The 11,576-nt window shown below is 39.5% G+C and overlaps 1 protein-coding gene across 1 annotated transcript in view; it reads right to left on the minus strand.

The window, feature by feature from the left end:
• LOC109219805 overlaps positions 1-11,576 on the minus strand; it is a gene marked incomplete at its 5' end in the record, with an annotated part of 43,559 nt that overhangs the window by 5,276 nt on the left and 26,707 nt on the right. The window contains 2 exons of the mRNA XM_019384278.1: positions 99-412; positions 10,618-10,812. Coding sequence (XP_019239823.1) covers positions 99-412; positions 10,618-10,812 — 509 coding nt within the window. The remainder of the gene's footprint in view (positions 1-98; positions 413-10,617; positions 10,813-11,576) is intronic.

Below are 11,576 nucleotides of genomic sequence, written 5' to 3' on the forward strand. Positions count from 1 at the left end.
TTCTGGAGACCTTTTACAGTGTTTTAATCAGAAGTTGAAGAAACTAAAGAAGGCCTGTCAGCTCGGTCCGTCTCTTTCATTCACACCCCTATCCAAACCCTAGAGACGCCGCCCTGTTACACTCCGTCGAGCCCGCCGGCGGCGACGACGGAAACCACTCCGTTCCCACCCAAAATAACATTGTAGCTTCCCCTCGTTCCCCTCTTTCTAAATATACCTTCAGTTCCCCTCGAATCATTGCCCATCTCTTCGAATCTTCATTTGAAAATCCGGCCAAAACCCTACTTCTCCCAAATCCGGTCAGAATTACACCACAGCCTCGCCTTAACTTCCTCATCTCGAATGTCCAAGCCATTTCCCTCGAATCCCCGCTGAGTTCCTCGAATTTCAAATCAAAGTCTGGCCTAAAACCCTAAAATACTCCAAATCTAGTCAAATCGACATCACGTGAGCTCCTCACTCTCCTCATGAAGAATCCACCGATGGCGATGTTCGAATCTTGCTGGAATGGGTCGAATTTCGAATCTGGGAGCGGCAGAATCTTAGGTCTCCATAGGTAAGGTGTTCTTTGTTATTCTTCATTAGTTTCTTCGTGTTGACTGATATTTCTATCCGATTAATCAATTTAGGATTTATTTTATTTTTCTTTTGTCAGTTCGTTTAAAATAGTATTCGATTAGGTTAGTCTGATTTTATTTGTTTGTTCTTTATCCTCTTTTGATCAATAGTGGGGTTTGGTTCGTTAATTCAATTGTGTTTGGTTGCTTTCAATTTAGGGTTAAGCATGTCATGATTAGTTTAAAGGCGTTTCTGCTGTTTCGTTTAATTTCTACTAGTTTTAATAGGTTTGATTCTGTGTTAGCCAATTAATTACTGCAATTAGATTTAGCTGTTAAATGTAGTTCATTAATAGGATTAACTTCATAATTGGTTTAATTTGTCCACTTAGTTTGATTTTAGGATATTGTTCACTAATGAACATTTGATTTAGAGCTTGTTTAGTTAACCATAGTTAAAGGGATTGTTTGGGTATAGTTGATAGGTTCGATTAGGGGGAAATAAGGCTGAGGTACAGTTTGGTGTTAGATTGGTAGTTTCCGAACAATTCAAGGGTAAATGAGGTAATTCAAGGGTAGGGAATCTAGCATTAACTGAAATAGAACTTCCTAGAAGTTTCTAGATGGGGGTTCTAAGGTAAATTCAGGAATTAGGTGTATTAACTTGAGAAACAAGTCAGAAGTTAGGGACTAGTTAGTTAAAATCTGAAAATAAAAGAAGGACTAAAAAGAAAATAGGAAAATAGGAGGGCTGCCCTCATTTTGCCTATAAAAAGGCATGACTAGTGCCTTAGGGAACAAGTTGGAGAATCTGAAAATTCCCCCCCCCCCCCCACTTTCCACAAGTTTTCATCAGCTAAAATTTGAAATTCAAATTCTAAACTCCTTTAGATCTAGTTCTTCAAATAACCAAAAAAAAAACAAACAAAAACAACAGAAAAATGCAAAAATATACTGTTACATTGAGATTTTTAGATTGATTGCAAGTTTAGCTTGTTAATCCGTTTCCTAGTGGTCCTAGATTCAATTTCAAGTCGTTTTGGGGTTTATTCAAAGCTTTTTGGGTTGTTTTCTGGTTGCTGAAGCTTCAGAGATCTACTGGGTTTGATTTCGAGTGGATTTTGGTTTCAATCGAGTTATTTTGGGGTCATTTTTGGTGCTGTACCTCTGTTACATTTTCCTGGGCTATTTGACATTGTGTATTGGACTCAAATTGTCTTTCTGCTGCTGTGACATGTTGTTGACATTGCTATTCGCTCAACCTACTACTGATCTCTTCTTCCACTTATTATATTTCACTTTCCAGGTATTCTCCAATCTCAAATGTATGAAGAGTTGAACTATCAATACAATTGAATTATGGAGAGAGTTGATATGCTATTCATTTTCTTCTTGTATTGAGTTTCGATTTTAGAATTATGTAATAATATTAGTTGAAAATTAACTGACATGAACTTTACCCTGTTTGTACTTGACTGGACTGTTTTTTTTCTGAAAATTAATTTGGACTGTTAAGAGGTAGGAATCTGTATAGGACTGTCATTTATTCATTAGCCTAGTATATTTTATTTGGTGGTTAGTGTAGATTTTGATGTCCAGCAATAGCATAAGTATAGAAACTGATTCTGAGGCAGTATGTATACTCGCACTTCAACATGTTATATTTCAATTTCAATTTCGATGTCCAACAACATGTTTATTCAATAGCTTTCAATTTCTGACTCCATCTACTTGATAATCACCCTGGTGTAATCATCATTTCCTATAATTGTTTGTATTGATTTGTAGCTTAACAAAATGTTTAGACTCTAGTTGATACATGAATTTGAATCCTGATGTTCGATTCCATGTTTCTGAACATTAAAATTAAATTCTGACTTTAGTTGACATTTTTAAGGCCTGGACGTTTGGGCCATGAAGAAATATTTCAACATGACCAAAATTGGTGCCTGGCCCATCTTCCGCCAATTCAATAAGGGCCTGAGCTGCTGGGCTTCATGACAGGCCCAATTTCCTTGTTTCTTTCTTAACCTCAACGTTGGTCTGTTTGTAGCCGGCTTGCCCATTCAGTTCAATTTCCTTTTAGTATCTAAGGGCCGTTATGAATAAGGTCGATTGGTATTTTGGGCTTTCGAGTTAGGTAGCGGGTTCAAATTAAGAGGTTTCCGCTTTTGTTTGAATCCGGACTTGAACTTGAGGCCCAAATCTTATAACATTAATTAACTAGTCCCCTTTTAGAGACAAACTAAATAGCCAATTATAGGTCGCTCTAGGATGGCCTTTAAATAAAAGATGAGATGAGCCTCGCCAAACAAAATGCGTAAATTGCAGGGCTCTCATTAAATGCTTATATTAAAATATTTAGAGTTCGGGCGTGCCATTTAGCGAATTTCATGGCCTCCCATAAAGTTAATAATACGTTAGTTGCTTTAGGCCCGGCATTTAATAATATTACTTTCTTAAACTCGGGTGCACATTTATGTGACTCAAATCCAAATCCCAACGAAGTCGAAATGTGTCAAAAACCACGGGTGCATTTATGTGACGTGGTTCGAGACATATTTTCACGACGTTGCAATTCTCTTTAAAAAATAATAATAAAAGCGGTTCAAAGATAAAAGCATGTACTAAAATCAGATATTTAGCCAAATACGATAGTTGAGCGACTATGCTAGAACCACGGAACCCGGGAATGCCTAACACCTTCTCTCGGGTTAACAGAATTCCTTACTCGGATTTCTGGTTTGCGGACTGTTAACAGAGTCATATTTTCCTCGATTCGGGATTCAACCGGTGACTTGGGACACCATCAATCTCCCAAGTGGCGACTCTGAATCTTTAATAAATAAATCCCGTTTCGATTGTCCTTTAATTGGAAAACTCCTTTACACCCTTACGGGGAGTAGGTAAAAAAGAGGTGTGACAGCCCTGGCGACTCTGCTGGGGAGAAGAACCCAGACCTTTGGTTCAGGGTTCAGAATTCGAGCTTATATATATTGTTGTATTTGGCTTTATCTGATTTTCCTACATGCTTCATGCTAAATGTGCAAAATGTTGCTTTTTACCGCTCTGATATTATCTGAATTGTATATAAACTGTGGCGAAACCCTTCTCTTCTCACCTTCGGGGATGTGCTCACTGGTGGAGACTCCCTATTCTGTTAGTGTCATACCTTAAAATAAGAAAGAGGCCGGACAAGTTACTGAGCCGGATGGCCTTTTGATTCCCGGTACGTAGCCCCCTCCTCGACTCGAGTTGTCCGCTCGGGTACATAGTCTAGAACATGTACTCAGGTTTTGAACCTAGAATAACTTGACTTCATGCCGGATCCCTTGTAGGAACGCTTATCTGCATCACGTGCATTTTGACTTATGGGACTCAACACAGGGGTTGGGTCCGTCTAGGACAGGTGTACCCGGAATAATGGACCATCCTGATGTATCCTACTTGTGCATTTATCTGTTTTGGATTTGCATGCTGACCGTCTTTTAAAAGAAATAGCAATATGAGGGTTAAAGAGAGATAATTACCTGTTCGGGAAAAACCAATGTCCAAATAGCGTCGAAACTCTGCCGAGTTTTTGAGAAAAATAGAAAAAGAAAGAAAAAAAAAGAGAAAAAGGTCTTGTTTTCAAAAATAGATTTATTTGCCAATGGAAAAGAAAAACAAAAAGAGTTTATTTTCAAAATAGTCTGTTTTAGGTGTCACTGAAAAAGTAAATATAAAAAAGAGTCTTGTTTTTAGAAATAGTGTATTTGCCAACGGAGAAGAGTCTTGTTTACAAAAATAGTTAGATTTATTTGCCCGAACTACGCCAGTTTGATTCCCATAGGGTGTGGGATACGTAGGCAACCCCCATCGGGTCCAACTTCCCTTTTTTGCAAAATAGCCCAAAACAACAAAATTTTAATTTTGTCATGAATAAGTCAGGTGAGGCCATTCTTGTCTAAAACAAGCCGAGTGTCCCTAAAAGGGCGCCGGAAGGCTGTTTTTGCGAGAACAGCCACCTTGGGTCATTTTCAACGGTTAGCGGGCACAGCCTTAAAATCTTCTCCCCGAAGTGCTGAAAGGCCGTATCTGCAAAACTGGCTGTTTGTTTTAAATTGGAAATTTGAACAAAAACATAGTGTCATTTTCCTTTGCTTGCCACATTTTTTGCATCGGTGATGATATTTGTGAAGCAGATAATGAGTGACCTAGACAGACTTCAAAGGGAACTTGCATATAGGCCCGCGACGAGACCGAACGATGTCCCGCGGGCACCAGGAGCTTCAATGTATTCATGATTGTCATTTGAGTCTGTATTTCCATTGCTACTAGAGTCTGTCAATTGTTGAGTCTGTATCTCTATTTCTACTAGAGTCTGTCAATTGTTGAGTCTGTATCTCCATTTCTACTAGAGTATGTCAATTGTTGAGTCTGTATTTCCTTTTCTACTAGAGTCTGTCAGTTGTCTGAGTCTGTATTTTCTTTTCGTTAAAAGTCAGTCAGTTGATTGAGTCTGTATTTTCGTTTGAAATAGAATAGGGATGGTGGAGTCTGTAGTTCTTTTCTTCATTAGAGTCTGTTAGTTGTTTTAATCTATCAGTTTTGAGTCTTTGTAATAGAAGTATTTGCTATCAATAAAATTGAAAATCCCCAAAACATTTTGCTTCTATTCTATATTTATTTTCAAGAACTACGCTTGGTCTGATTCATGCGGGGTCACGATACGTAGGCAATCTCCATAGGATTCGACCATAACCAAAAGAAAGAAAAGAGTGATAAAAAAAAAGAGGAAAAGAAAACAGAGGAAACGAAAAGAAAAAGAGAGAAAATAAGAAACTGAGAGAAGGAAACAATGGCAAAATAAGAGGGAGAAATGAGAGAATAAAAACAAAAGAAAGCAAAGGCAAGAGAGGAAAAAAAAAGGAAGGAAAAAAAAAGGGGAAGTTGCAAAAGGAAATAAGGAAAAGCCGGGATGACGCAAGCAGCCGAGCAAATGCATAATAGAAACGGTTAACTACTTAGGTGCATTCATTCCCCAAATGTGCGGTTGCCTATCTGGTAAACCCTGGTCGCTAACAAAGTTGTTGTTGATGCATTGAGTTCAGGCAGGTGGTTAGTTGATTGGCATTCTAGCAACTCCCTCCTACAACACCCGGTCAAAAAACAAGTTAATCATGGCCAACCAGGAACTTGACGCGAGTGTTATCGATCCTTCGAGAGAGGTGGAAGAGTTGGATGTTAATGTGATGAAAGAAGAGATGTATAAGCTGAAACAACAGATGGCCTAGATGTATCAAGCATGGGCAAAAAAAGGCGCCCGATATCAACCAGAATCCATTGCCGGCCAATCATGAGACAAATATGATCGAGATAGTGCATAAGGGAGGGGAGCCTAAGAAGCCTTCACAGACCGTCATGATGATTCGGTCCAGTGAGGTCAGGCCGGTTGAAAGTCAACAAGTGAGAAATCAGTGATCAGGTTGAGCGGGACAAACAGTGAACCATCTGCGGTAGACAAGAAAGGGTCCTCAAGTGAGGTTGCAACGAAACAAGAAAGGGCAAAAGTGGTTGTGCCAGGAGTGTCGAACAAGCTTGTAGTGATTGTGGAGGGTGCCCACACAGACCCTGTCATTGTCAAGCCAGGCGCGGGGAAGCGCCCAGTAACAACAATTCCTAGTTCTGTGGTTGATCTTGATAAAGAGTTGATTGAAAGGTTCGAGAAGATGTTCGACGATATGAACATGGTTGGAGAACGTTCTAACAAGGTGGATGTGCAATTTTTCGGGCCAAGTGCAAAGATTAACAATCGGGAAGTTCTCCTCTCCCTACTTGGAGGGAGTTTTGGTAGTCGGCTTTGATTTTCTTTATGTTTTTCTGGATTGTTCCAGGGTCGTAATTCAGATTCTGTGTTTCGTCCGTTTGGATGTGTTGAACCTTGTTATCTTTAAATTCAATGAAATGCAATTTCCCTTCTTCTTCACTCCTAATAGTTTTATTTTTATTTTTCTTTTCTTTCTTGTACAGTTCTTTCTATGCTGGTTTCAATGACATGACATGCATGAGGAATCTTCGGCCCAGTTTTAAAAGCCAAGCTAATTCCAAAAAGTTGAAATCTCATCCCTTCGGATTGTTGCGGAAGCCGAAATTGATGAGGATGAGTGGGTCAGAACCCGCCTGAGCAATTGAGTTTGATCAATGAGAAAGGAATGACAGCAGTGTGTCATGGCCAATTGTATCAACAGAGAATGGCAAGAGCATATAATAAGAAGGTGCGTCCATGGAAGTTTGAAGTGGGTCAGCAAGTGTTGAGACGTATCCTTCCACATCAGGCTGAGGCCAAAGGCAAGTTCGCCCCAAATTGGCAGGGGCCATTCATCGTGACGAGAGTGTTGTCCAATGGTGCTTTATATTTGACAGACATAGAAGGCAAGTGTGTTGAAATGGCCATCAATTCCGATGCGGTCAAGAGATATTATGTATGATCTTCTTTGTTTTAATTATATTTGTTTGTACTTGGCATGTTTTGAATGACGAAGGCATTTTGTTCTGCTATCCAAATACTTTATCCTTTGTTACCCCCTTTGAGCCTCATTCATTTTCTTTCATACCCCTCTTTCGGAATCAGTAGCAAAGATCAGAAACACAAGCGTGAAAGATAAGTCAAGGAAAAAGAGAAAAGAAAAGAATGAAAAGAGAGAGAAGGAAAAAGGAAGAAGAAAAGAAAGAAAAAGGAAGAGAAAAGAGAAGAAAAAGAAAAAGAAAAGGAAAAAAAACAAAAAAAAAACAAACAACAAAACAACAAAAAGAGAAAGGAAGAAAGAAAAGAAAGGAAGAGAAAATGGAAGAAAAAGAAAGGAAAAATCACAACAACAAAGTAATTCCTATGACCTGAACTACGTTTGACTTGATTCCGAAAGGATACGTAGTCAGCCTCTCTCTGAGGTTCAGTCACACCAAAATAAAAGTCCAAAAGTCCCCAAGGAAGAAACTGGGGCAGAAGTTGTGGTTGTGCAAGAAATTTGATTCCGAAAGTTGTAGTTTTAAACCCACGTCGAATTGTTTTTGAGCCTTTGATACCCTTTCTTTCTAACCCCATCCAAAAGCCTGCACTACGGTCCAAAGAAAGACCTTCTGATCAGTCCTCAGGGAATGCCAAGTCGAGCAAGAAGAGGTGATTTATGCTAGGGACAACACTCCAGTCCAAGCAGAAAATGTGATGAAAATGAGAGAGTCTTATTGGTGAAAACCCTCACGGGCACTGTTAGGCGACATGAGCTGAGAGAAATGAAAAAATGAGAGAGTCTTATTGGTGAAAACCCTCACGGGCACCATAAGGCGAAAGTGAGTTGAGAGAAATCAAATGAGATAGGACTGTGGGTGAAGACCGTTCAAGACACTACAGGATGAACAAGGTTAGGGTTTGGTTGAAGAAATCAGGATTATGGAATTCTGGGGCAACAAAGCGTGGCAGGATAAAGTTGATTGGTTTGGCGGATTGGGCCGATTAGTCCGAAATGCATGTCATGATCAATGGTACCAGTTGTTCCACTCAGATAAGTCCCTTTTCCTTTTCTTTCTTTTTTGTAAATCGTCCAGTTATGGATTCTTTTATCCTTAACTCTCAAGGTCATTGCATTTCATTCCTTTTGAGGTTCGTTCTTCGAGATGTTCCAATGTCAGTCGCGTTCAAAACAAAGAAGAAAGGATGTCGAGGCTCACTACCAGTCTCCCAATTGCAAAAGCATAGTGGGGCCAGAACATACCAAATATGTCAAAATGCAAAGTAAGACAAAGGATCATCGAAGGTTTCGTCGGTGGATTGGCCAGATAGTTTTGTGAGGAAAGGCAAAGTTACAGATAAAGGGGTCAGAAATGTAAAACAACAGGATGAGATAGAACACTTAGGTCATCAAAAGTCATGGGGATTTTGAAAGTCTGTCAGAAAAGCAAACGGTTAAGGGCCAGTTCAAGAAGCAAGGCAAGGCAAAACACAGCAGCGGAGACGCCTTCAGCAGGAATGCCATCAATTGACCACCATTTTTAAACTGACAAGATTTTTCTTGATTGAAACACGGGCAGAAAGTTTTCGTTGGTTTCGGAGAAACCCTCCTTAAGGGATAAAGCAAGCACCAAAACAGCCACCAAACTGGGACAGAGAAATTTTCTTTGTTTGTTATTTTGTTGAAGTTAGGCGCCCACCTGGAGAACAAGGGAATACTTTTCAAGTTCAGCAATCAGGCGCCCACCTGGAGAACAAGGGAATACATTTCAAATTTCAGCAATCAGGCGCCCACCTGAAGAACAAGGGAAGTACAATTCAAATTTTAGCTTTCAAACTTTTAATATTTGATAACATGATGCGCCCAGCCGCCAAATTGGGGCAAAAAATCTTCTTTGTTTGTCTGTTTTGTGGAAATCAGGCGCCCACCTGAAGAACAAGGGAATACATTTCAAGTTCAGCAATCAGGCGCCCACCTGGAGAACAAGGGAAGTACAATTCAAATTTTAGCTGTCAAATTTTTAATATTTGGTAACATGACGCGCCTAGCTACCAAACTGGGGCAGAAAATTTTCTTTGTTTGTCTATTTTTGTCGAAGTCAGGTGCCCACCTGGAGAACAAGGGAATACATTTCAAGTTCAGCAGTCAGGCGCCCACCTGGAGAAAAAGGGAATACGTTTCAAGTTTAGTAGTCAGGAGCCCACCTGGAGAATAAGGGAATACATTTCACGTGTTAGCAGTCAGGAGCCCGCCTGGAGAATAGAGGCATATATTTCGAATTTCAGCAGTCAGGCATCACTCGGAGAATGGCAGAACATCTCCGATCATAATTCAAGACAACAACGTCAGAACTCCATCAGAAGGATACAAGTTCAAGTCAACAAGAACCGCAAGATGAAGACATAGATAGGACTCTTTGTAATTCATAGATCATAGCTTAGTCTAGCTTCTTTTTATTTCGACTTGGTGTAATAAGGAGGTCAGCAAGCAGTAACCGCAGCAACAGCAGTGAAATCACAGCTCCTGGTAGTCCCAGCTACCAAACCTTCCCGAACTACACTGACCTGATTCCTTTTTAGCCCAGGATATGTAGGCAACCTCCGAAGCAGGGTGCGGTCAACTCTTTCAAAAAATGCTTCACACGGAATATTCAAACGGGCTAAAATTGCTCGTTTCCGCTCACTTATCTTTGCACGAATACTCTTCGTGTTTCCGGGCAAAGAGGGGCAGCTGTGAGCACGTGATTTTTGCCCTATACAAATTATTCCCAGAAATTCAAACAAAATGATTTCTTTCATTATTTTACAATTTCGTGGATTTTTGTAACATTTTTATGTTAGTTGTTTGCATTTTATTTTGTGCATTTTAATTAGTGAAAAATACAAAAAATACTTGGCATTTGCATTTAGGGTTTAGTTTCGCCTTTTAGGATTAATTAGTAACTGGGTCACTTTACAAAGAAGAAAATAACAAAAATAATTCATTTTTGCATTTTTAACTATTCATTTTGAATTTGTCTTAGTTTACACTTAAATTAGGAATTATTGTATTTGGACATTGAGTGATATAATTTTAGAAGTCAATTTAGGTCTTTATCTTTAAATTTTGAGTTTAATAAAATCAGAAAAAAATATAAATACAAAATTAAAAAAAAAGAAAAAAAAGAAAAGAAAACAATTTAAAAAGAAAGGGGGTTGTCTTAATAAGAGACCGGAATTGGGCCTTTTGATTCATTAGTCTTAGCCCAAACCCGTCCAGCCCCAGGCCCAAATTAACTCCAAACCCGGTCCAGCCCTGGTGTTTCAAAACGGCGTCGTTCGGTTGTGTTTTGATCTCAACCGTCGATGTTTATCAATCGGACGGTCGAGAAGCCCCTCCCCCATAATATTTAACTGTCCGAATCGATCCCTACCCCCCTCGGTCCGTCTCTTTCATTCACACCCCTATCCAAACCCTAGAGACGCCGCCCTGTTACACTCCGTCGAGCCCGCCGGCGGCGACGACGGAAACCACTCCGTTCCCACCCAAAATAATACCGTAGCTTCCCCTCGTTCCCCTCTTTCTAAATATACCTTCAGTTCCCCTCGAATCATTGCCCATCTCTTCGAATCTTCATTTGAATATCCGGCCAAAACCCTAATTCTCCCAAATCCGGTCAGAATTACACCACAGCCTCGCCTTAACTTCCTCATCTCGAGTGTCCAAGCCATTTCCCTCGAATCCCCGCTGAGTTCCTCGAATTTCAAATCAAAGTCTGGCCTAAAACCCTAAAATACTCCAAATCTAGTCAAATCGACATCACGTGAGCTCCTCACTCTCCTCATGAAGAATCCACCGATGGCGATGTTCGAATCTTGCTGGAATGGGTCGAATTTCGAATCTGGGGAGCGGCAGAATCTTAGGTCTCCATAGGTAAGGTGTTCTTTGTTATTCTTCATTAGTTTCTTCGTGTTGACTGATATTTCTATCCGATTAATCAATTTAGGATTTATTTTATTTTTCTTTTGTCAGTTCGTTTAAAATAGTATTCGATTAGGTTAGTCTGATTTTATTTGTTTGTTCTTCATCCTCTTTTGATCAATAGTGGGGTTTGGTTCGTTAATTCAATTGTGTTTGGTTGCTTTCAATTTAGGGTTAAGCATGTCATGATTAGTTTAAAGGCGTTTCTGCTGTTTCGTTTAATTTCTGCAAGTTTTAATAGGTTTGATTCTGTGTTAGCCAATTAATTACTGCAATTAGATTTAGCTGTTAAATGTAGTTCATTAATAGGATTAACTTCATAATTGGTTTAATTTGTCCACTTAGTTTGATTTTAGGAGATTGTTCACTCATGAACATTTGATTTAGAGCTTATTTAGTTAACCATAGTTAAAGGGATTGTTTGGGTATAGCTGATAGGTTTGATTAGGGGGAAATAAGGCTGAGGTACACTTTGGTGTTAGATTGGTAGTTTCAGAACAATTCAAGGGTAAATGAGGTAATTCAAGGGTAGGGAATCTAGCATTAACTGAAATAGAACTTCCTAGAAGTT

This window comes from Nicotiana attenuata, unplaced genomic scaffold (genome assembly GCF_001879085.1).
Source record: "Nicotiana attenuata strain UT unplaced genomic scaffold, NIATTr2, whole genome shotgun sequence".
Lineage (NCBI taxonomy): Eukaryota > Viridiplantae > Streptophyta > Magnoliopsida > Solanales > Solanaceae > Nicotiana > Nicotiana attenuata.